At 38.7% G+C, this 25,479-nt stretch overlaps 1 protein-coding gene across 1 annotated transcript in view; it reads right to left on the bottom strand.

Moving 5' to 3' along the window:
• sugct (succinyl-CoA:glutarate-CoA transferase) overlaps positions 1-25,479 on the bottom strand; it is a 190,746-nt gene that overhangs the window by 122,917 nt on the left and 42,350 nt on the right. The window contains exon 9 of the mRNA XM_067434816.1: positions 12,969-13,064. Within this exon, the coding sequence (XP_067290917.1) occupies positions 12,969-13,064 (96 nt within the window). The remainder of the gene's footprint in view (positions 1-12,968; positions 13,065-25,479) is intronic.

Here is a 25,479-nt window from a genome sequence, read left to right as displayed (position 1 = left end):
GAGTCTTCTGGCAAGTGTCTGTCCAGGGAGAGTCCCTTGGCTAGACTAATGCAACACAGCCCCACTGTGGCTGAGATACAGTGTGCTTTGAATCAATATCTGATCTGCAGTTGAAGAGTAAGGAAGTGACACTAATTCCATTGATTATTTCCAGAAAACACTTGAGGACAGTACAAAGACAAAGTTCTCTGTTTAACACTTCATCCTACTTTGATTGGAAGAGAAAGCCAGTCTGATGTCAAAATGTCCATTTGCTGAGCTAACTAGTAAAACACAGGAACGTTTTGAGGGTGTTGAGTGTGGTTGCCAGGTGATGCAATGTGGCTGCTAAGGCGTAACAAATGGTTTAGGGCAGAGGTTTTCAAACTTTCCGATGCTACAGACCTCCAAATATTATAATCCTCTTTGCCAGGGAGCCCCTTCCTGAAATAAATAAAATATTACATTATAAATATGCATTTCTAATAAACTGACATGGTATATGTACACAAGCAAACCCTTTCTCATGTTAAGCCCAAAGTATACTTCGGCCATCTGCGGTCCACAACAATCATCGCACTTTCTGTGTGGTGCCATGTCCAGCATCATAAGGAGGTTCCAATTTTTGTGCAAGTTCACTAGATAGTGCGCACGCGCCGAAAGTGTCCCTCCATGCTCACAACCAAAAGAGTATATTTTGAAAGGCTCGCACACTCAACTGTGTAGAGAAGTATACCCAGGGCTTCTGTGTGCTTATAATTCCTTGTGAGAGTATCAAACCCTTTCAACTGATCCAGAATGCAGCGGCAAGGGTGGTCTTCAACGAGCCGAAGAGAGTGCACGTCACAACTCTACATCAGTTTGCACTGACTGCAAATAGCAGCTCACATCAAATTCAAGGCACTGCTGCTCATCTACAAAGCAGCAACTAGCTCTGCACCAATGTACCTTAACTCGCTTGTTCAGACTTACACACCCTCCAGAAGCTAGCATTCTTCAAGTGAATGTCGCCTCGTGGTTCCATCCCAAAGAGGCATGAAATCACTCTCACAAACCTTTTCCTGGACCTGGACGACCTGCCTATCTCAATTTGAGCAGCCGAGTCTGTAGCCATTTTCAAAAAAACATCTTAAGACCCATCTTTTCCAGCAGCATCTGATTAATAAAGACTAGCACTTAACTATCCGATTCAAGTATCTGTTTGTTTGTTTGCTTATTTAATACAAAATAAAAAAGTGTATGTACTGTACTCCATTAGATTAACTGAGACTTGTTAAAGAACTTGCAAGCTTTTGCCATTGTTCGTTTAGTTGCTTCTGTTGCTCTCTTCATTTGTAAGTCGCTTTGGATAAAAGCGTCAGCTAAATGATTAAATGTAAATGTTAATGAGTCACTGAAAGTTCTCGGACTTCATGAACTCACTTTGAGCCCACCGTGAGACCTCAGTTACTATCCCCACGACCCTGGCTCGTGCGTTCCTGCAGTGAGAAAAACAAGACTACCAAGCCCTGGTTAACCAGCATGCTTCTTCTCTATTCTGTGGACAGAACACAAAGCACATTGAAACTATAACCCAAACCACTGCTTGCTCTTTAGCTCAGACAGGCTGCAGGGAGGAAACGGTGGGTGGACGTGAAGCACAAGTAATGCTGTCAGCTCACATGAGTGATTACCCCAAATACACTGTCTCTGGGATACAACACATGGTAATATAATTAAAAAAATATATTTTAAATTTAAAGGTCCTGTTCTTCACGATTCCATCCTTCAAACTTAAGTTGGTGTGAAATGTTGCTGTTAGAGCATAAATAATACCTGTAAAATTATAAAGCTCAAAGTTCAATGCCAAGCGAGATATTTTATTTAACAGATGTTCCCTTTCAAAGCATACAGCGAACGGCCGGTTTGGACTACACCGCTGCACTTCCTGCTGTAATGACGTCACTAGAACCGTTTGTTGACTAACCCTCCACCCACAAGTACACGCAAAAAAGGGGGCGTGCATTCAGCGCTTGCATCTCCCCGTTATGGTAAGAGGCGGGACCTTTCCGGGCAAAGTGTGCTAAGCTGCTGTCCAATTACAAGACGGGAAGCGCTGACCCAATCAGAACTCGATACATGTTTCTGAAGGAGGGACTTCATAGAACAAGGAAATCATCAGGCCGTTTTTAGGACAGAGGAAACAGCGCTGTACAAGTCAATTGTGTGAAAAATACTGTTTTTTTACACGCGAAACATGAACTCACACGGAAACACGCGAAGAACGGGACCTTTAAGATTTAGATTCACAAAAAACACATTTTATTTATCCTTTATTTTTCCAGGAAGGTGCCATTGAGATTGAATGATATCTCTTTTTCCAGGGAGTCCTGGCACCAAGCTGGCCTTATTAAAATTACACATAAATATTGAACACACAAGACAAAATCTAAACATTCAAAGCAAAAACATTTATCATAAATCAACAAAATCACATTGACATGCTTCATTTATTTTATACTGATTGTAATTCATGTTTAAACTTATTCAAAGAAGGAATTTTCTGACCCATTATATATAGGTGGTCTTAACTATAATTAATAACATTTAAATTCATTTGATACAATGCAGTCATTGTGTAATTACATGTTTTTACATTATACTTACATTTATCGACCTTTAGGGATAGGTGTGGTGGTGTGGGTCAGTTTAAGGGTAAAGTTAGGGTCAGGTGTGGTGGTGTGGGTCAGTTTAAGGGTAAAGTTAGGGTCTGTGCCCGGTTGCATAAAACACCTTAAGTTTTTCCCTTAAGTATGATACTTAAGGCGTGATTTCCCCTTATCTAAGGGAATGATTTAAGGGTGTTGCATATAATCCCTTAAACGGTTCTCTTAGGTAAGGGACACCGCTAAGTGTTTCACGACTGCAACCCAGGTTTTACCGTTATAAAATTCTATTGTTGCCATAGACACGGTACGCTGGCGGGTTAGAGAGTGCAGCTGAGATTCAACAAGAGGAATATTACACGGAGTGAGAGAACATTATTGTCTTAAATCAAATAAAAATGATCACTGCTGAGGATAAATGATTTGAAGATCACGACAAAATAAAATATGCTTGGTAACGTTATTTGTTTCACACGTTAGACCTTCTCAGCAAAAATCAGCTTCAACACCGGCAGAGCGCCAGCAGCACGCCAAATCATGCAGCAAAGTGAGGTTTTATTGCTTCTTTGTTAACAATTATTTTAGTCTATTGTTAATTTTACTTAGAACAGCCTTGATGTAATTTTTAGATTTTTTTCATTATTCCTTCAAAACACTTGTGAATTGCAGAAAGACGCAAATATCCTCTCCAGCCGCGACAAGAGAAAAAGTGCTAGAACTGCAAAGAGACGTCCTACAGAAGACAAAACTGCAATTAGAGATCGAAAAACTTAAAAAGGAGAAGGAAAATCAAGACCTTTACAACTTCATTTTTAATAACAAACTAATGCAGCTACAAAGTGAAGGAAAAATAAAATGCACATCAATTGACGAATATTTTTTTTATGACAGATCTGACAGGTTTTGTATTTATTTATGATTTATTTATTTATATTTCATTTATTTATATTTATGACTATTGTCCATAGGCTACTAGCTAAACTAATTAAAGAATGCATTTACGATGGCATCTCTGACAACAAATCCAGCCCGTTAAAAATCTTGTTGATTTTCTTCATGAGCCTCTTCTGCTTCTGCTTCTTGAGCCTCTTCTTCGACATCATCTCCCTCTTCACAATACATCTTTGACATGTTAAAAAGAACAACGCTGGCGACAATAATTCTGCAGACGCGCAGCTCGCTGTGGAGACAGTGAAATCTGCGTTTGAGCTGTCCGATCGTCCTCTCAATTATAGACCGTGTGTGTGTCAACGCATTGTTGTATCTTTCATAGGATCAAACGATGACCATAATTATCAACAAGTCAAAATACATTTTAATACATTGATAAAATATTTAATTTCTAATTCTGCACACATGGTCACACTAGCTGCACATTAACAGAATGGTAATTTTTTCTGTTAACATACTGATCTTCATGCGTGCGGGGAGCCTGAATTCTGACATGTGTGCCATCGATTACACCACTTATTCGAGGAAACCCCGCTTTCCGAAAAAAAGAGGTTTGAATGGCATCCAGTTCAACACGCGATGGAAATGTCACAGTTTGGCTTAAATGACGGCAGAGAGTCCCTGCAACCCGGTGAATAACTCTACTAACTGACGATTTATGAACATGGAAAACATCTCCCGCTACAGACTGGAAACTCCCAGTTGCAAAGAACCGAAGTGTTATAAGCAACTGTAACACAGAGGGTAGTGAGTGGTTACGCTGGGTAACATGATCAAGATCGCCTTCCAGTTTGTTAGCGATCTCATATAAGCAGTTTTTCATCGCTAAGATGGTCCAGAGGATTCTCCCTATCGCGAAAAATTCACTTTGGCACATTTACATCTTCAACAGGATCAATAAACTCAGCTATTTTTTTCTCATTAATGTTCGTCAACTCTTAAGGTAAACTTTTCCTAACCTTAAACTATACTTAGGAAAATGACAGTTAAGGGGCTTTATGCAACACTTAACGGTTTTTAAGGGATTACTTAAGTGAAAAATAGACATTTGAGGATAATTCTAAGGGTTTATGACGTTTCAGTTTAATAAACCCTTAAGTGATACTTAAGGGTTATTTTATGCAACACCCTTAAGTTTAAGGGAAACCTAAGGGCGATCTTAAGGGAAATTTTCACTTAAGGTGTTTTATGCAACCGGGCACAGGTGTGGTGGTGTGGGTCAGTTTAAGAGTAAAGTTAGGGTCAGGTGTGGTGGAGTGGGTCAGTTTAAGGGTAAAGTTAGAGTCAGGTGTGGTGGTGTGGGTCAGTTTAAGGGTAAAGTTAGGGTCAGGTGTGGTGGAGTGGGTCAGTTTAAGGGTAAAGTTAGGGTCAGGTGTGGTGGAGTGGGTCAGTTTAAGGGTAAAGTTAGGGTCAGGTGTGGTGGTGTGGGTCAGTTTAAGGGTAAAGTTAGGGACAGGTGTGGTGGAGTGGGTCAGTTTAAGGGTAAAGTTAGGGTCAGGTGTGGTGGTGTGGGTCAGTTTAAGGGTAAAGTTAGGGTCAGGTGTGGTGGAGTGGGTCAGTTTAAGGGTAAAGTTAGGGTCAGGTGTGGTGGAGTGGGTCAGTTTAAGGGTAGGGTTAGGGTCAGGTGTGGTGGAGTGGGTCAGTTTAAGGGTAAAGTTAGGGTCAGGTGTGGTGGAGTGGGTCAGTTTAAGGGTAAAGTTAGGGTCAGGTGTGGTGGAGTGGGTCAGTTTAAGGGTAGGGTTAGGGTCAGGTGTGGTGGAGTGGGTCAGTTTAAGGGTAAAGTTAGGGTCAGGTGTGGTGGAGTGGGTCAGTTTAAGGGTAAAGTTAGGGACAGGTGTGGTGGTGTGGGTCAGTTTAAGGGTAAAGTTAGGGACAGGTGTGGTGGTGTGGATCAGTTTAAGGGTAAAGTTAGGGACAGGTGTGGTGGTGTGGGTCAGTTTAAGGGTAGGGTTAGGGTCAGGTGTGGTGTGGTGGTGTGGGTCAGTTTAAGGGTAGGGTTAGGGTCAGGTGTGGTGGTGTGGGTCAGTTTAAGGGTAGGGTTAGGGTCAGGTGTGATGTGGTGGTGTGGGTCAGTTTAAGGGTAGGGTTAGGGTCAGGTGTGGTGGTGTGGGTCAGTTTAAGGGTAGAGTTAGGGATAGGTTTGGTGGTATGTGTAAGTTAAAGTTAGCGACCAACCACACCTGTCCCTAGCCTTACCCTAAAACGTAACTTATCTTTTTAAAACCTTTAAGTTACTGTTAAGAAAAATGCCTGATTAACCATGATGAGTAATGATGACGAGTATGTTAAAAATTGCAACATAAATGTTAACCTGGACAGCCTTAAAACTTTTGTTCTTATAAATTTGACGGGCAAACATACATGACTTCCTTGACTTTATTGGCCAACCAGACAACCCATCTCAACAAGAACTGATAATGATAAGAACAAATGCTGAAATTTCTCCAATGTTTTCCCAAGGTTTTGTTTGATGGCAAATGGATCACCCTCAGAGGACCTAAACTGAGCCTTGTGGCGTCTCTCCACTGAACTCACCAAACAGACTGAGGGAATTACACGTGTCTCTGCTGTAACTTGCGTCAAACCCCTTCAGCTTTAGGGCAGTTTTTCTTGGATATAACTAGGTCTGTGTAACAAAGAACAGTCGAAGAAACCAAAAAAGACACACCATATTAAAGAGACCATTTGTAATAAGGGGATCAGATGTTGCAAATAATGATTATTTTTATTATTATTAACAAACTTGTGATGCTTGGCCTCATAAATTGTGCTATAGGTCACATCACCCATTAAAAAAAAAAAAAGTAAAACCATATAATATAATGTTTATCAGCATGATACTACTATAAATCTTAATCCAGTGATGCTAAATTGCAGTATACAAACCAAGCATGCACATAAGCAGATTTCAATGCACTGACTTTATTCCTTCTGTGCACATTAACCTCACGGTATCGCCAAACGGGACTCGCTTTGACCTCACAACATACTTTCATTTACCCTTAGAGTGAGTTGATAAGTCACGTGAGGTAAAGAGTCCAGCGCACACAGGTCAATGAGGACTTGTGTCACCAGATGAGCCTGCACAGAAACAAATCTGCACTTAATAAGTGTTTCTGCCTGATAGTGCTTTTAAGGTACTAATGAGATTTGGCATGAAGCCTAGACACTGAGGTACCATGTTTGCTGGGGTGAAACTTAATATCCTGAATGAAACAGATGCCCCAGAAAGGCAGCGGCGTGACTTCTAGATCTATTGGGGAGCCTCAGTGTTACTAGTGTGATAAATGATTCAAGCACGGATCCAATAATGACACACGTCCAAAACTTGTTTGCTCAAGACATAACCAAGACATGATCGCGCGCTCAAGGCTTTTGGACATAGTGGTGTATTACTGTGCATTCACACTAGATGTGACTTGATGCGCAAATATATCACGCTATTCGTGAGTAATTGGACGCTTGAACATGCAAGTTTTTTGAGTTTACTCAAAATTGAGTTTACTCGCTTCATTCGCACATGACATTCACTTCACAACAGATTCGTGTCATGGGAGGGGCTTCAGCCAGGCGGCTCGTCTTGTTGCGAGATGGCTGACATGGATTATTTAAAAATATGGCAAATAAGCTCAATTTGCCAGCGTTGCTAGCTTGTAGTGTCAATATGTATATCTCAAATTGAGTCAAGAGCATTTTTAGGTCTGACCTCCTCACTCACCTTCTTCCAAGCAAGATCCTTTTTATTCCTGTTTGTATAAAGTATGAAGATGTATCGTACAGCTCTGGGTATCCACATATGATTTTGTCCTCATTTTTGTTACTACTAGAGCAAGCTCCTGATTGATTAACATGGCACGAATATCCGGCAAAGTTCAGACTTTTCAACTTGTGTGATTGGCAAGGAAAAATGTGTTACAGGCATCAAACGCTTGGCACGCTCAATTTGTGCAAATCACGCCTCAGAATGTCTATTTGCGTTTTTAGATAGATATAAATCACCTGCCGCACATAGCGATTCATTCGCAGGAAGGTAAAAATGTATATACATTTTTAGTTTGGAGTTAAACATCTAAATTTGTGTTCTACTAAAGAAACAAAGACATATTTTAGATGCCCTTGAGGTAAACAGATAAACATCACATTTTAATTTTTGGGTGAACTATACCTTTAAAGTATATTAAAATACAAACACATTATTTTAAATTATAATAATATTTCACCATATTACTGTTTTTTTTGTTTGTTTGTTTGTTTTTTATAGCAGGGTTAATGAGCATACAAAACTTCTTTTAAAAACATTAAAAATAGTAATGCTTCAAAACATTTGATATACACAATATACAGTATATTTGTCAAATGTCTATATTGTAATAAAAATTTAAAAAAAAAACACTTCAGATAATGTACAAATCCTGGCAATGTGATCTTTGCATTGTGCTCATCACATTCACAAACAACAGTACAGTCATTCCTTGACATTCACTCGTGTGTAATAAATCCATCAGCACCTGAAGACTTTCTAGAGGCCATGTTACACAACTCTACAACTTTATAGTACTAATTTAGAGTAGCCAATAGGCCAAACATTCAGCACTTCAACACAAATATGGGAGAGATTAGGAGTTCTTTTGAAACCGGCAAGGTAATTAAAACAAGATAGACCCTGGTTCCCCGTAAATCTTGCATTTCATCACACACCTTCGCAAGCTCCCCCTTGCTTCTTTTCTTGTGCTGTTCTACAACAAGCGCTCATGATAGAGGTGAGAGCACTGAAGTCTAACCAACCTTTCGGACCGCAAGGCAGCCAGAAAAATGAAGAAATAAGATGTCACCAGCCATACAGCGAGATCAACTAGAATGATGTTTCTTCACTGAGCAGAGGTCCATGTGGCTGACCAATAGTGCCTTAAGGACTTTCTGTTCTTAGTGTCCTGCTGCAGACGAAACTACACCCTAGTCATTCAAGATGTTCCACTGGTCGCCCCTCGTCAATAAAAGTAAAAAAAAAATCAAACGGAGGACATTGTACGTCACACTGTGAACATCTGCCAACCAGAGCCGCCAACTAATTCAGAAGCTGTCTTCAGCCTTCCTGTTTCATACGTGCTATATGATGCGATATGAACGTCTGCTGGGTGTGAGTGGCGTGAATACGGGGTCCGATGTTTATCCTGGGTGAGCTGTCAGAACATGAGAGGCTTTAGCTCATCAAACTTAAGTGAAAATAAATGAATTGTTGTAAATGACAAAAGAAGAATCATTTAAGGGCCATCATTGGTCTTAACCAACAAGTAAACTGTTGTGACCAACTGATTTCTGTTCTATAATGTTATGACCACAGGACTTAAGATGTAAAGTTTATTCATGTAGGGTCACGTTTGATTTGGTCATGTTGTGGTAATTTTATTTGCAGTGACTGCGCTGTATAGATGCCACATGTCAGTGTGATTAAAAATAAATAAATAAATAAATAAAAACTCCCTTTGAAGAACTACACTATCCACAATCCTGACAAAAGGATCCACCAATCAGAGCCATATAAATGGACACCATGCCGGCAAACAAACAAATAAACCACAAATGACGCAAGCCACTTTCTACATTTTTAAAGAGGCGGTTCCGTGGTGTTTTTCTACGCTTGGTTGTGTTTTGTATATTAAGTATAACATGTCTTAATACTTTTTTTTTTTAAAACACAGTATTTTTCTTCTATTTGACCTTTATTCCACACCGCTGTCTCCTCTGTCCTTTGAACGGCTCGTTTGCTTCCTGCTTTTATGAAGCCCATCCCTCTGAAAAACGCAATGGTCTTCGATTGGTTAGATGGCGAAATGTAGTTTCCTGCATTATTATTGGCTGAAGTGCCAAGCACAGGTTGTCCGGAAACGCCACGCCCCTTCCCAAGAAGTCACATCTGCGGTGACTAGCAAGGGTTTATGATGTCACCAACCCAGGAAGAAGCTCGTTGTAGTCCAAACCGGCCGTTTTTGTAGGCAATAAACTGCCGTAACTTTAAAAGACAATATCTCCGTTTGCATTGAACTTTCAGCGCTGTAACTTTGCAGATACTGTTTATGCTCAAGCAGGAACATTAACCACATATGAAATCACATGCAAGCACCCCTTTAAACTGTACTTCAAACCTATCACTCAAAAGTTTAGGGGCCAGTAAGATGGCCAAGTTTAGCATGAGAATCAAACTGTTTCAAAGTGTAAATAAGTCAGAATGCATGAAATAGCATTAGTACCCCGTAAGACCTCCGTTCATCTTCAGACACAGTTTATTATATTTTAGTCCCAGAGTATATGCAGTCTATGCCCACTTTACTGTCCATGTCCAGAAAGGGAATAAAAACATCATCACAGTAGTCCTTATGTGACATCAGTGGGTTGATTAGAATCTCTTGAAGCATCGAAAATACATTTTGGTCCAAAAATAACAAAAACTACGACTGTATTCAGCATTGTCTTCTCTTCCATGTTCCTCAAATAAAGATTCAAACGGCCATCAATCAGTAAATGAATCAGGATCGCCAATGTCACGTGATTTCAGCAGTTTGAATCGCGTGTCAAACCCCCAAACAGCTGAAATCACGTGACATTGCCGATCCGAATCACTGATCGATTCACTGAGCATATGTATATGCATAGAAGGAATAAAATATGAAATATCTTAAACCTGAAGATGAACGGCGGTATTACAGGTGTGGAACGACATTAGGTTGAGTCATTAGTGACCCAAAATTTTATTTTTGGGGGAACTAACCCTTTAACCCTCAGGGGGCGGATCGTACATCAACATAAAAATGAGACTGTACAAATTCACAACCAATTCACCAAATCATAAAAATACTTCTAACATATATAAATACTAAGTCTGACATGCACCAACATTTCTCTCAGTGAGGCTGCAGTGTTCAGATTCAGAGAGTCAGTCACTCTCAACATGACGGGAAACGACTTACTGACATCTCAGCTCATGTCGTATAACCCTAACATTATTATAGATTTTTTTATGTGTGTGAGATTAATGTGTGAACACTCTGATGGCATAATCTCATATATTATATGTGATCATGTTTTTAATAGACTAAAAATAGAAGGGGGAAAAAAACTAACTGGATTACGTGTTCATCCTCATGGACCAGCTGCAATATTTCAAACTAATCCACTTCAAAAGACACTGAGAACATGAATATTATATTTTCTTTTCTTACATTGATTCCTGACCTACTACGAGACGTGGGAGTTTCCTGACTTGACAGCTCTTTATTTTTCACTTGTCTCCTGACTCTCATATGCATTAAAGCTGAGCCGCTTGGCATCTCAAATGAGCCTAATGCTAACAACAACAATCACCACATGCAAGTACAAGCAGCGCCACAAAAGAATTGCACATTAACCAACTGTAGTTCATTTGTATTAGGCCGTAATCACTTGGGAAAATAAATAGTAAAATAAACACTGTAAAATAATGTGAGTCTGTTTTCCTCCAGTGGATATAGAGGTGGCATCTGGCAAAATGAACACAATCAATTTCAGAGATGCAGTCATCCGACAAAAATTCAATCAAATTATCTAAAAAAAAATCCTCTCCATGAATAACACAATCAAAAACAAACAAAGGTTTGTATGTTTGTATGCACTGGTCAAACGTATGCAGCGGTCAAGCAAATGTTTGTATGCACTGGTCAGTCCTTTCTAAAACATCATTACTCACAGCAGAGGAGCGGTAACAAATATAACTGGACTGGACTCGAACAGCCGCACTGGCACAACAAACCGGTAATTTAGCAGAAATGCTGTATTGTGGTGACTCGTGAGGGCAAACAAATGATGATGACATGAGAAATAAGGGTCAGAGAATAAGTGAACACGATTAAATTAAATTAAAGTGGCCATATTATGCCCTTGATGTTGTTTTTGGGATCGACTCGAATAGGTTTTCATGCTTGAATGTTCAAAAAACACACATTAGGCCTCTTCCGATGGGACTTTCTTTTCCAAACGATATGTGCGATACTGTTCTTATCACCCGAAAAATGTGATTTAATGTATCGTGTGACCATTTAGGTGGGACCAAGCCTGCAGTCTCCCTCTCATTTACTGAAGCTTTCGCGCCTCGATCGCCCCCCGGTGACCGGTCCCAGTATAGCCGCCCCTCTGTGTTTTTTAATGGACCTGAGGCAAACTAAATAATACAATTACACTTCAAATATTTTTTCCCCAAAGTTAGTTTATGTCATTGAAGGCAGTTATCATCACGATGATTTCATTTCAAGTGTTCGTTTTTAAAATAAGTTTAGTTTTAGTTAGTTATTTAATGGTATAAAAACGGGGGGGGGGGGGGGTGACGTCATGATTGACAGCTGAGACTGACGGCTTCTCTGAGTGAAGTTGTCACTGAGTCACTAACAGACTTTTTTCTGAATTTTTGGGAGCAGATTGGAGCTTTAGCTTTAATTTCTACATTTCCATAACTGTTTATTTCACACCAACATAATTAATTGTTCTGCATCTGCGAGAGTGTGGGTGGGCTTTTGATATCGCAGCTGTATTTTCTGTTCTACTTCCTGCTTTCTGCTGCGCAGACTCGGTCCAGAAATCTCTACTGCGCAGACTCGGTCCCAAGATGTCAGCGCCGTGCAGGCCGTCTGAAAGCTTCAAATCTGCCAAGCGGAAATGGATGATGTCGAGTCGTCCATATTTTTTTACGGCCTATGGGTGGGACTGACATCTCCATGTTTATTACAGAGGGACTGTGGGCCCTATCATGCACCCAGTGCAGGCATGTTTTTGGCTAGTTTCAGCCCTCACACAGTTATCATTTTCACGTCCAGAACCAAATTGTTTAAATAACAAATGGTTGTGTACAGTTACTGCCAACACACATTTGTAAAAGTACATGTACCATTATATGACCCTTTAAGCTTTCAACATTGCCATTGAGATATCATAGTCAGCAAAGAATGAAGACACTCGAAAGCATTAAATAAATACATTTAAGCTTATGATATAAATGCACTGTAAATAAATTATTTAGAAAAAAAGTTACCTGGTTGACTTAAAGTTTTGAGTTCATTGAAATTAAAATTTTGAGTTAATTTTTTGAGATTCAACAACCTTTATTAAAATATTATTAAAAGATTTTGTAAGCATATTGGGTAATTGTGTGTGTTTTATTTCTGATGACGCAGTGAAATGTTTTATGTGGTTCAGATACAAGAATATTTTGAGTTTCTATTTATTAAACAAATTTCCTTCATTGTATCAACTCAAATTTTTAATTTCAATGAACTCAAAATTTTAAGGCAACCAGGTTACTTACTTTTTTAAGTTAAACCAACATTTTTTTTTTTTACAGTTTGGTAGTGTTTGGAAATAGTTAAGTACCTGATAAGGGACGATGCTCCCATGGGCAGTTCCCCATCGTCTGGCTTCCATACCAACGTTGAGGTAGTTAGCAGCAATATGAGTTAGACAAGCAACCTGTAGACACATAGAAGGAGAAAAATAAAATAAAGTGTTAAATCTTGAGACGTGTCAGTAGACTCATTACACCCCACTGTTTAGTGAGTTCAGCGAACTCTTGCGCGGCTGACACAGCAGTTCATGCAGCCGTGCCGTAAAACGTTCCTGGAATCCACTGTTTGTTATTCTGGAAAACCAACCAACAAAAACTTCAACAGATGGACTAAAACCAAACAAACATTTAAACAAAAATCATATAACATTTCAGATCCAACAATCATCATGGTTGCAACGTTTGAATAAAGCTGGATAAAAAAAGGTACTGGCTTTTTTACGATGCCCAGGTGACATCAGATCAGAAGCAATGCAGCTGAGACAATATTTAGCGATGGAAAACGATGTACTGAGAGGACGCTGAGAATTTTAAGGGAGGTGGAATATTTTGTCAGATCAAAGCATGTCAGTGATGATTTAACAGTCTGGACGTAATTGTTGTGCCGCTCTAGACTCCTTCCGCAGCCTGTGCTGCTGCTGTACACCTTGAGCTCAACTCATTTATCACTTTCCAACAAGTTTATTTCCATGACGTCTTACACTGAGGCTTTTGTTTACCAAAACGCTGGTTTCTGTTAAACTGCAGGAAACAATCTCATTTTTGTCCATGTGCAAGCATATAAAAATGTATTAGGTAAACACTACATCACATCAGTGACGGATCTTAAATCAGGTAATACAATGCTGTGAATATTTAGATTGGGACAGTTTTGATATAGAAATAAAACAGATATACTGTAAAAATCTAGCAGTAACCTCATTAATTAGGTCCTGAACTGAACCAGAGACAGTATAAACAGATAAATGTGTCATGTGCACAATCCACTTGGACCATGTGATCAAATATGATGTGATCTCATAAGATCAAAAACTATTTTTTTGTTTTAAAAACACATTCTCTCCATGACTCACATCAATCATGGCCTCATAATAATCCCCATCCATTGAATTAGCTATATATGGGCTTTTGCACCAGAGGAAACTTTTCATAGTTCCTAGAACTAATGGTGGAAGTATTCGTTTTGGCGTTTTAGGAACAATTTTATTCTAGGAATTGAACTAACTCCTACTTCAGAGTAGGGTATAACCCAACACAATAGGAATTATCAGTGATGTAAATGTATGCTGATTGGGTGAACACGCGTACAACACAAGAGCCCACCATTTTTAAAAATGCAAAGTACACACAGATTATAGCCTATATATTTACTCCATGAACTAACTCTACAAACATGAAAAACAGTGATATATGGACCTTAATGCTAAGGAGAAAATCTAATGCAACTTTAAGGGGACCAACCAAAACATGATTGCGTATTTCTGCTCAGCTAACGACATTAGATGTCACCCACAAGGCAAATGCTAAAACTTTTTTCCATATATTGTCTACTTTCTTTGTATAAGGTTTAGACAGAACTGTTAAAAAAGATCATAAACTAATGAAAATTACTAATGATGTTGAAAATATCTAAGATGATGTTGTGTGCTCAGGCTATGGTGTTCTCAGTGCCGTCAATATAAATGCCTGATAAACAAATCAATCAAATTCACAGCTCCTACTGGGGGTGTACGAATGAAACCAGGAAAAGGGCCCTGGGGAAGAATTTAGTTCTCGGAGAACCACCCTGGAGGATTCCTGTGCAGCGCTATCCACACTTCCTTCCTTCCACACTTCCTTCCTTCCACAATTCCTTCCTTCAGCACTTCCTTCCTTCCACACTTCCTTCCTTCCTCCCTTCCTTCCTTCCACACTTACTTCCTTCCTCCCTTCCTTGCACACTTCGTTCCTTCCACACTTCCTTCCTTCTGCATTGCTTTCCTTTCACACTTCCTTCCTTCCACACGGGATTACGCCCCTGTGCAGCACTATCCGCACTTCCTTCCTCCCTTCCTACCTTCCACACATCCTTCCTTCAGCACTTCCTTCCTCCCTTCCTTTCTTCCACACTTCCTTCCTTCCTTCCTCCCTTCCGCACTTCCTTCCTTCCACACTTCCTTCCTTCCTTCCACACTTCCTTCCTTCCTTCCACACTTCCTTCCTTCCACACTTCCTTCCTTCTGCACTTCCTTCCTTCCTTCTGCACGTCTTTTATTCCACACTTCCTTCCTTCCACACTTCCTTCCTTCCTTCCTTCCTTCTGCACGTCTTTCATTCCACACTTCCTTCCTTCTGCACTTCCTTTTTTCCACACTTCCTCCTTCCCTCCCTCCCTCCCTCCCTCACTTCCTTCCTTCCGCACTTCCTTCCTTCCGCACGACTTTCATTCCACACTTCCTTCCTTCCACACCTCCTTCCCTCCGCACTTCCTTCCTTCCACACCTCCTTCCCTCCGCACTTCCTTCCTTCCGCACGTCTTTTATTCCACACTTCCTCCTTCCCTCTCTCCCTCCGAGATAAAAAATTAAGAAAATGTATTGCAACACAACTGTGTTTAACATGAATAACCATAATAATAAGAAATGTTTCTTGAGCATCAAATCATCATATTAGAATGATTTGGGAAGGATCATGCGACACTGAAGACTGAAGTAATAATGCTAAAAATTCAAAAACATTAAAAAAACAATGTTTCTAAACGTTCAATTTATTCACGTTTTAATAATTAACTTTTTGTTTTCAGTTTCCATTTTTAAAGTTTTTGTAATGATGTGCTTTTTTTAATTTTAATTAGTTGTTGTTTTTATTAAGTTCTGTAATTTTAGTACTTAGTATTTGGTTTTATTTCAATAATGAAAGCAATTTTAATAGTTCTAGTCAACAATAACAACAGCACTGACCCACTCCTAATGGCTTCATTGATAAATGTGTCGCCTGATAGGCATGTGCATAAATGCCCTTTATGATCAGCATAATTTGTCAATTTAATTGTGATCTCCATTTTAATTTTTTAACATAATTTTGACCAACTTTTTTTTCTCATTTAAGCAAAAGAGAGCTGTACTTATATGCCTTGGAAAGAGCTTCCTGAAGGCGTTGGAAATAAGACCACTGAGTGAACTGAACTCAAGCAGACCGCTGCTGCCCTACAAACCCAAGAGGAGTCAACACACTATTCAACAACTAACATTAATGATTTGGTATAATATAAGACAAAAAATCCAAGTAAAATCTTGTTACACACATAGCACCTAGTGTGTAGTATTCACCACAGATCTTTAATTTAACACCCGATAAACGTTTACAGGGTAGCAAAAGGTCACTGAATATCACTGTTCTCCAGATCTGCAACACACATGTTCTTCCAGCCAGATATTTTCCAATTAAAACACAATGGAATGAACTAAAAGCGCATCTCAGTGTTCTCTCCTCGGCTCGGAACTTGTTCTTGGCACAACATCTAAGAAAACGTAAAAACTTTTCAAGCTGTTTCAATCAAAACAAAAACCAAAGACAAACCCAGCATAATCGCTGTTACTTCTATTACCTTACCCTACCAACTGTTTCATTAGTTGTTAAAGTACGTAGTCATTAAAAAAAAAGTAAATAAAAAATTTTCCTATAAAAAAATAAAAAAACATTCATATATAATTTATTGTTAATAAAAATACTTCTATGGGTTATAAAGTTTTTGTTTCACATATCTGTCTTTATGTTGCCAAACAGCTGTTTATTTTACGATTGATAGTTTTAAATCAAAATTTATGCCGGCAAAAACACAAAGGGTTGTTCTTTTTTATTAGTTGCAAATACAAAATGCATTTCAGAAGGCAAAGTCTGCATAAGTTTGGACACATTACTATTTGTAACATTTTTGAAAGAAGTTTCTTCTGCTCATCAAGCCTATATTTATTTGATCAAAAATACAGAAAAAAATTTAATATCGTGATATATTATTACAATTTAAAATAATTGGTTTTCAATTTATTATACTTTAAATGATAATTTATTTCGGTGATCAAAGCTGAATTTTCTGGATTGTTCCTCCAGTCTTCAGTGATCACGATCCTCCAAAAATCATTCTCAGATGAGGATTCATTTTCAAAGTTGGAAACAGTTCTGCTGCTTAATATTTTTAAATAACCTGTGATACTTTTTTTAATAATACATTGATGAATAAAAAGTAAAAATAAAAAAGAAGCAAATGTTTTAAAAATAGAAATCTTTTGTAACAACAATATACATCACTGGCCAGTAATTTGGGGTCAGTCTTTTTTTTTTATTTTTATTTTTTTTTAATAAATCAATAATTTTATTCAGCAAGGGTGTTAAATTGATGTAAAAAAAAAATATAGTAAATGAGATTTATATTATTTGAGAAAAAAAATAATATTTTGAATAAATGCAGTTCTTTTGAACCTTTTATTCATCAAATATATTAGGCAGCAGAAGTGTTTCCAACACTCATAATAAATCAGAATATTAGAATTTATATAGATTTCTGGAGGATCATGATCACTGAAGACTGGAGGAATGATCCTGAAAATACAGCTTTGATCACCGAAATAAATTATCATTTAAAGTATAATAATTTGAAAAACAAATATTTTAAATTGTAATAATATATCACAATATAAAAAAATAAATTAAAAAAATCAGTATTTTTGATCAAATAAATTAACTAAGCTTGATGAGCAGAAGAAACTTCTTTCAAAAACATTACAAATATTAATGTGTCCAAACTTTTGGCCTGTACTGTAGTATCTTCTGAGATTCTGAAGGGTGCAATCAGTATTTAGTTAATTCATAAAGCCAAAGGAGAACAGACAGATAAAAAAATTTACAAAAGAAAAAAAAGACAAAGACCCACAAGTTGGCGAGCTCTTTCCAAGTATAATTGCTACAAGCAAGAAAATACGGGTCAAAGGTCAGTGGCAGACGTACTGCAGGGATATGTATTGACCAATTTCACAAAAGCTTGCGATTTGATTCATTTGTTTAAAAGTTGTTTTACTGATGTCTTTCCATTTTTCCACAGAGCGTTCCCATAGACTTCAACGGCGGAAAGTGAGGTCAATCAGAGGCACTCACTTCCTGATGGCTGAGCGAACTGCGCCGGCTCAGACTGAGCTTGACGACTTAGATGTGACGTGAGCCTCCTGTCTGACAGCTGGAGGTCTTCTAGTAGTTGTGGAAAGTGAAAGCTGAATCACGTTGTTTAAATATTTTCTCCCATTGCTTTTGGCTCACTTTCGGCTTCTCCCCATTCTTCTCCCTTGACTTTATGTCTCCACATCCCCCGACTGCCTCATAGACAGTAAAAGATCGCTTCTGAGCGTCTCCTCCTGTCTATACGGTAATTTCTCAACTGTGCGACAGAGTCGCGTTGGTTATGACGTTAGCCTAATTTTACAAAAACAGCTTCTACGGGGCGATAGTGTAAGATACAAGGTAACGGAGCCTTTTATGCATTGTCGTGTTTCTTTATAAATAAACAATGGACAAATGGAGTCTTTAAACGCCTCAGATGTAAAGTTATTCACTGTCAAAGTGACTCAAAAATGAATGGGAGTCAATGGGATGCTAACAGCAGGTGATGGCTTGGTTAGCAATGGCCGCCCCTATGGGTGGAACGCTTTCAGAGCGCTAGATTACCCCCTTCGATGAAACACTGACTGAGCAATTATATGAGACATGAAACATTTCAGTGGGTTGTACTGTATCTTTTTGTGCCCTAACTAATAGTAAAGAGGAAGAGATGATCGGTTCACATGCTGCTTGTAGGTGCTACAGAGATCTGTCAAGCTACATTAGAGAGCTGCAAATAGGTATTTATTTCAATTTCTTCAAAAACTGATAGAATTTGAAGTAAATATAAAGTTTATTGAGATTACTGGAGTGCAACCATGCAGCAAAATAAAATATTTGGCTAAGTTTTCATTATGAATTCACGTAAAACAGCAAAGACTAAAAGATTGATTATTGAGATCTAGGGCCATATTTACTAACAGCTCTCTTTCGGTGTTAAAAGACGACTGTCAGGATTTACTAAAGACACACAGTGATAAATTAGCGCTGAAAAGGTGTGGACAGGAATATTTCTGCGGCTGACCTTATTGCATATGCATTTTAAAGGAGTTTCCCTTTAACACACTAAATTCATAAGAGGAATATGAATCATGGAAGGTGATTTACAAAGGTTTGTGCTCGTCAATGTACCGGTGTTTGCGCCAATATTTACTTCCCACACTAATGGGTAGGTTGTCATAATGAAATATGATCCGGCTGCGTCTGTGTTCTTTAATTTGCACGTCGTCAGTAGATCACACACAGACCTGTCCACTCTCATCTGTGCTTTAATGGAGTTGCGCTCTCATGCTAATTTGTCCTGTTAAGTAAATCTGGCCCTTAAAGGGGTCATGAACTGAAAAATACAATTTTGATATATATAGAGGTAATCAAATTGTAAGAATATCCTGTATGTTTTTAGAACTGAAAACTTTCTTGTTAGTCCACAAACATACACTTTTATTGAAACCAAGCCCAGAGAACGACTCGCTGTGGAATGAGCCTGTCGTAGAGATGGTGAAAGGCCGCCTCTGCAGATGAAAATCAATACCTTGATTTTTCATGTCAACATTACCTTCCAAAGAATCCTAATGCTAGAAATGTGCTTATTTAAAAACAGCCAATTACAGCAGTGGGCGTTTACACTGAAGTCTCACAGCAGCCAATCACAGCAGTGGGCGTTTACACTGAAGTCTCACAGCAGCCAATCACAGCAGTGGGCGTTTACACTGAAGTCTCACAGCAGCCAATCACAGCAGTGGGCGTTTACACTGAAGTCTCACAGCAGCCAATCACAGCAGTGGGCGTTTACACTGAAGTCTCACAGCAGCCAATCACAGCAGTGGGCGTTTACACTGAAGTCACTGACTTTTTTATGTAAATTACACCATATGTGCACCCCAGAAAAAATTATAAAACAATGCAGTTCATGACCCCTTTAAATGTTAGTGGTAATCTCATGTTAATCTTGAGTACCTATAGAGTAGTATTGCATCCTTCATATCTCTGAAGAGTTTATAGTTTTATCATATAAATGCACAACAATGTTGTTGTTTTTCTTCAAGAAACAGCCAAAATCGTGGAAGAGTGCAGTGGAGTGGAGGTAAAGAGAGCACGCACGCGCGCGCACACACACACACACACACACACACACACACACACACACACACACACACACACACACACACACACACACACACACACACACACACACACACACACAATACATTCATGGCATTATCCCTCCCTGGATAATAACTTTCAATTCACTGTACTACGTGTTGTTCACGTTATATTCACTTGCGCGGCGATCGCCAACAAAACACAGACATTTGATGCAGTTTCACTCACCGCCTGCGGTTTCAACTAATGACCGGGAACAAACAACTTGCAGAACTAGAACTCTGTTGCTGCGCCAGAAACACAACCTGCATCCACTGTTTAACGCTCAATTATTGGGAAGCTGAATAAGGATATCTTTCCCCACAACCAGAAACACACTTCTTCAGTGACATTGTTGCTTTTGAGGTCTAAAGACAAAATGGCAGCGCTGCCGACGGCTCACATAATCTGAACGAAGCTCGTTAATGTTCGCGCTCTTGCTCTCGCTCATGTGCTCTTCCGCAAGAAAAGTGCCCATACAAGTAATAACCGCTCTTTATGACTTAACATAAACTCTTTATGACTTTAACACTCTAAAAAATCCTGGGTTAAAAACAACCCAAGTTGAGTTGAAAATGGACAAACCTATGGATCCATTCGCTGGGTTCTAACAACCCAATTTCTGGGTTTGTCCAACTTGGGTTGTTTTTAACCCAGCATTTTTTAGAGTGAAGGGCCATACAGAAATACTCAGACATATGTCCAACATTTGTTTTAACATTTTGGCCATGTTTAGCATTAAACTGTGTAAATAAGTCAGAATGCATGAAATAGCATTAGACTCCCCCTTTAATGATCCATATTGGTTAATCAAAATCGAGAAATCGATATCGTCAACCCAGTCCTACGGTATTATGTCCAGGAATTTCAACAGTCAAAAAGTGCTTCATGGCATCGGACACAGCCATATAGATATTATATAACTTTGTTCAAGAATAATTATTTCCAAACAACCTAAGGTTTTCCCAGGACACAAATGCTGCCCATAAATACCCATGTTTGCATCTGGATTAAAGGAAACTGTGGTGTGGTTATCTAATGCCCTCAGAGCTTTTGCTATTGCAGAGAACCTATAAATTTGCTGAAGGGTTAGATGACTGCGACCACAAGACGATCAGTAAGGAATGTTTGGAAAGAGGCGGAACTCACTTATTTCTGCCAGTTTAGGGTCTACCGCCGCAACCGTGACCCATCATCCCTTCAGCCCACAGATAAGACACATGCATCCGATAAATTCCTACCAGCCTCTCTGAATCTGATGTACATGAAGAAATACTACACAAAATCCAGCAGTCACTGAATGGAGCCTGCTTCTTCCCCTGAAATTGGAAGCAATTAAAAACGTATGAGGGGTAAGAAAGAAAAAATAAAAATCCAAGAGAGAATCTACTTGAACCACAACTGACGATCACAAACAATCAGATTATTGGAACCATTTCTGGAAACCACATCCTTCGTTAAAGCTGGTCTCATTCAGGGGACGAGCGCTCTGACTTGTAAGCCCTGCACAAAGGTTTTGCGGTATCATGTCAAAAAACGAGAGTTGGGTGTGTTGTGGATCTTCTGAATGATCTTTTCAGAAATCTAATGGGACAAGCTGACCGACTTAAAATAAAGCTTGATCAACTTACAGCTCAAGGCCAGCGCAGGACAACAGATTTAACTCAGATGCCTGATTTTGAACCCTCCATTCATTTGCTAGGTTTATACAGAGTCCATGGCTCTGTTTCAAAACACTTTAAGTCCTTCTAAAATACCTTTTTTTTGGGCCAGAATATAAAGTGGCATTGCATTCATTTTTTGTGACTCAGTAAAACGCAGTAAAAAAATAAAAAAATAATTACAATCGATACAATTACAATTGATCCTATACCTACACTGTAAGACTTGCAGTGGCTTACATTTTTAAATACAATCAGCTTGGACATTTTTAACTTAAATTACATTAAAATGACTGAATTTTGTATAACTTATTAAAAAAACTTAAAGGGGGGGGGTGAAATGCTGTTTCATGCATACTGAGCTTTTTACACTGTTAAAGACTTGGATTCCCATCCTAAACATAGACAAAGTTTCAAAAACTAATGTTGGACGTTTGATGGAGTATTTCTGTGTCAAAAATACTCCTTCCGGTTTCTCACAAGTTTCGGAGAGTTTTTTTTCGAGTATGGGTCGGCTTGACATCGATAGAGCGGAAGGTCCTTGTATGGGCCGTACGGGCTCTTCTCCCGGTAGGGCGTGCACGCGTGACTAGAGCGAGAGAGGAAATGCACGCCTGTAAACAGTCTCTCAGCTGCAGATCCAGTCATCCGTGAACACTTATGACGCGCCGCGCTCCACTTTATTCCTATGGGTGACGTCGAGCGACTTCAACGCTTCAGCACAGCATTCCGGTAAGGCAGCGCTGCATTTGAACCGATTTGAACGCAGAAATGACGGGAAGCTTCACAACATCGCTTCAGTCGCGTCTCAAAGTGGATTTACACGCCACTGCTGTCACAGGACTTCACCAAATCATACCAAAGAAGTGTGTTTTTGACGGAGCGGTCCCAGCGATAAAGGTTCGGTCCTGCTTTGGAAGCAGCCGGTGAGTAAAACTGCTTCAAATGTCTGTGCTGTTGGCTATCGTCGCGTGAGTAAACATCAGTAAACGACACGATCGCGTGCTTCGTCATTCAAATGCGCTAACGGACTCCATTGTTGTTCTATGTATAACGTTACACTAGTCTGACGTGCAAAACCGTTTTGCTTGCTACTGCTAAGGTTTAGTCGCATACAATAGTCCATAAACCGAATCATGTCCTCATAAACTGCGAGTAAAGACACACAAATGTTGACAGGACACTAAATACAGTTCATACCACAAAGACGGACGTCCTCATGTTGCTGTTTTTCCTGTTCAATTTATTTCTGCTTCAGATTTGATTCTGGATCATTATCTGTATTAGCTGAGATAGATGGGTTTCTCCACGCTTGAGGACGTCACCGCTTTGTTCGCGCTCGTCATTCTTTAGCTCCGCCCACACGATACGCCTCCAGGCGCTCAGTTTTTTCCGGAAAGACTCGGTACAGCCCATATTTCTTTTATAAATATAATAAAACTAAAGACTTTTCGGAGATATGAAGGATGCAATACTACTCTACAGGTACTCAAGATTGACATGAGATTGACTGAAACTGAGTGTTTCACCCCCCATTTAAACCAATTTAAAACCATGTTGTCATAACGTATTGATCCGTTACAGTGTATGTGTATTGTGTACAGATAAAAGTTCAATCTAATTTAAATGTTTTACTTTACCCAATTGTATTGTTATTGCAATGTCATGCATAAAGAATCATATTGATAGCTTAGCGCCATGCGAATGTCAGATCAGGAGCTCAAGTTAATCAGTCTCTGTTGACAGAATTCATAACTCAATTTTGGTCCTGAAAAGCATCTTTCCTATTGACTGCCATTCAAAAATATCTGGTATTCTGGCATTTTTTCTCCCACATATACACTAACGTTCAAAAACTTGGGGTCAGTAAGTATTTATTTATTTAAAGCATTGGTTCCCAAACATTTTGTAGCATGCACCCCTTTCTAATGTTTGATACCTGTCAAGCACCCCCACCACCTTATTTCGGTTAAACATCTCATTTTTAATAGCAATAACTAAATACAAATATCCTCTGTATATAAGAAAAAAAATCAACATTTCAGTTGTAATATATATATACAGCATAGAGTTAGGGGGGTTGGGGGGGATGCTCCCCTGATCATTTTTTCTTATTTTCTGATCTACATATGAGCACTATAAAACATCTGAAAGCCCCAAAAATGATGAGAAATAGCTTTAAAACTAAGTCAGTGGGCAGTAAATTATTGGTCAATTCCTGCTCTCTCCTCATCTCCATCACTCCTTATTTTGCCCTGTCCTTTCCCCTCCTAATGCAGTCAACAAAACATAGGATAAATTTATAGTTAGAATATTTTTTTATCTGAAGAAAACATATGCATTAATGTTTCTTGTCCTCTTACATTGACAGTATAGTTAATTATCACATTAATCACATTAACTAATAAACAAAGGTTTATTAGTTTGCCTGATTATTTTTATCAGTAGTTTAACATTTTAATCCTAAAACAGCTGCCAAATATGAAATGCTTAGTTTAGCTACCACACCATACCTGGAGGAGGTCCATATTCGATGAGTAGGAATATAGTGTGGCCCCTTTAAGAGCTGCGCGTTCCCCATTGAACTGCCGGTATTTTTTGTGTGTGCGCCGAACTGCCGCGATTCACGTAAACAGTGAGCGCAGTTGTTCAGAAAAGTAACCTGCGTATTAGTTTTAGCCGGTTGTAATGTATTTCCCACAAAATGTATTGTATTTTCCCACAGTTCCCACAAAAATAAAAATAAAAAAATAAATATGGTAACACTTTAGTATGGGGAACACATATTCACTATTAACTATGACTTTTGCCTCAATAAACTCATAATTTACTGCTTATTAATAGTTAGTAAGGTAGTTTTTGTAGCATTTAAGTTTAGGTATTGGGTAGGATTAAGGGATGTAGAATAAGGTGATGAAGAATAAGTCATTAATATGTGCTTTATAAGTACTAATAAACAGACAATATCCTAGTAATTTGCATGCTAATAAGCAACTAGTTAATAGTTAATAACTTAACGTGAAAATAAAGTGTTGCCAAAATATATATTTGTTGCCAAAACAAGTTGCCAAAACATTTGTGCTGCTTTATATATATATATATATATATATATATATATATATATATATATATATATATATATATTTGGCAACACTTTATTTTCACGACAACATTGATAATAATAATGATAAATTAAAGCTGCAAGCAGCATTTAGCGGGGTCCAAGCCTTTAAGGCCTTTAAAGCACATAGGCATTAAAGACATTAGGTTTTATGTAGCAAGATTTTAAACACTGAAATAATAGATGGAAAAGTCCATTCACAGCCAATATAGGCAATTTACCATAGGAAATGCATGGTTTTTAAAGCTTTTTAACAGTTATAGCGCCACCTATAGTCCGATCTCTTTAAAACGTTGCATGCTTCATCAGCATGTCATGCCACATATACCCAACACTTTTCGTGAATTTTTGAGCTTCCCTTTTGGGTTAGCGCCAACTAGTGGCAGATTTCTTTCAAAATTCTTACCGACCTCTAGGACCATGAGTCAAACATGTCCACTGAGTTTAGTTCCGATCGACCTCCGTTAACCCCATCTAATAGGTGCTCAA

The sequence above is a fragment of the Pseudorasbora parva genome, chromosome 24, assembly GCF_024679245.1.
Source record: "Pseudorasbora parva isolate DD20220531a chromosome 24, ASM2467924v1, whole genome shotgun sequence".
NCBI lineage: Eukaryota > Metazoa > Chordata > Actinopteri > Cypriniformes > Gobionidae > Pseudorasbora > Pseudorasbora parva.
This window is presented reverse-complemented; position numbering and strand designations above follow the sequence as displayed.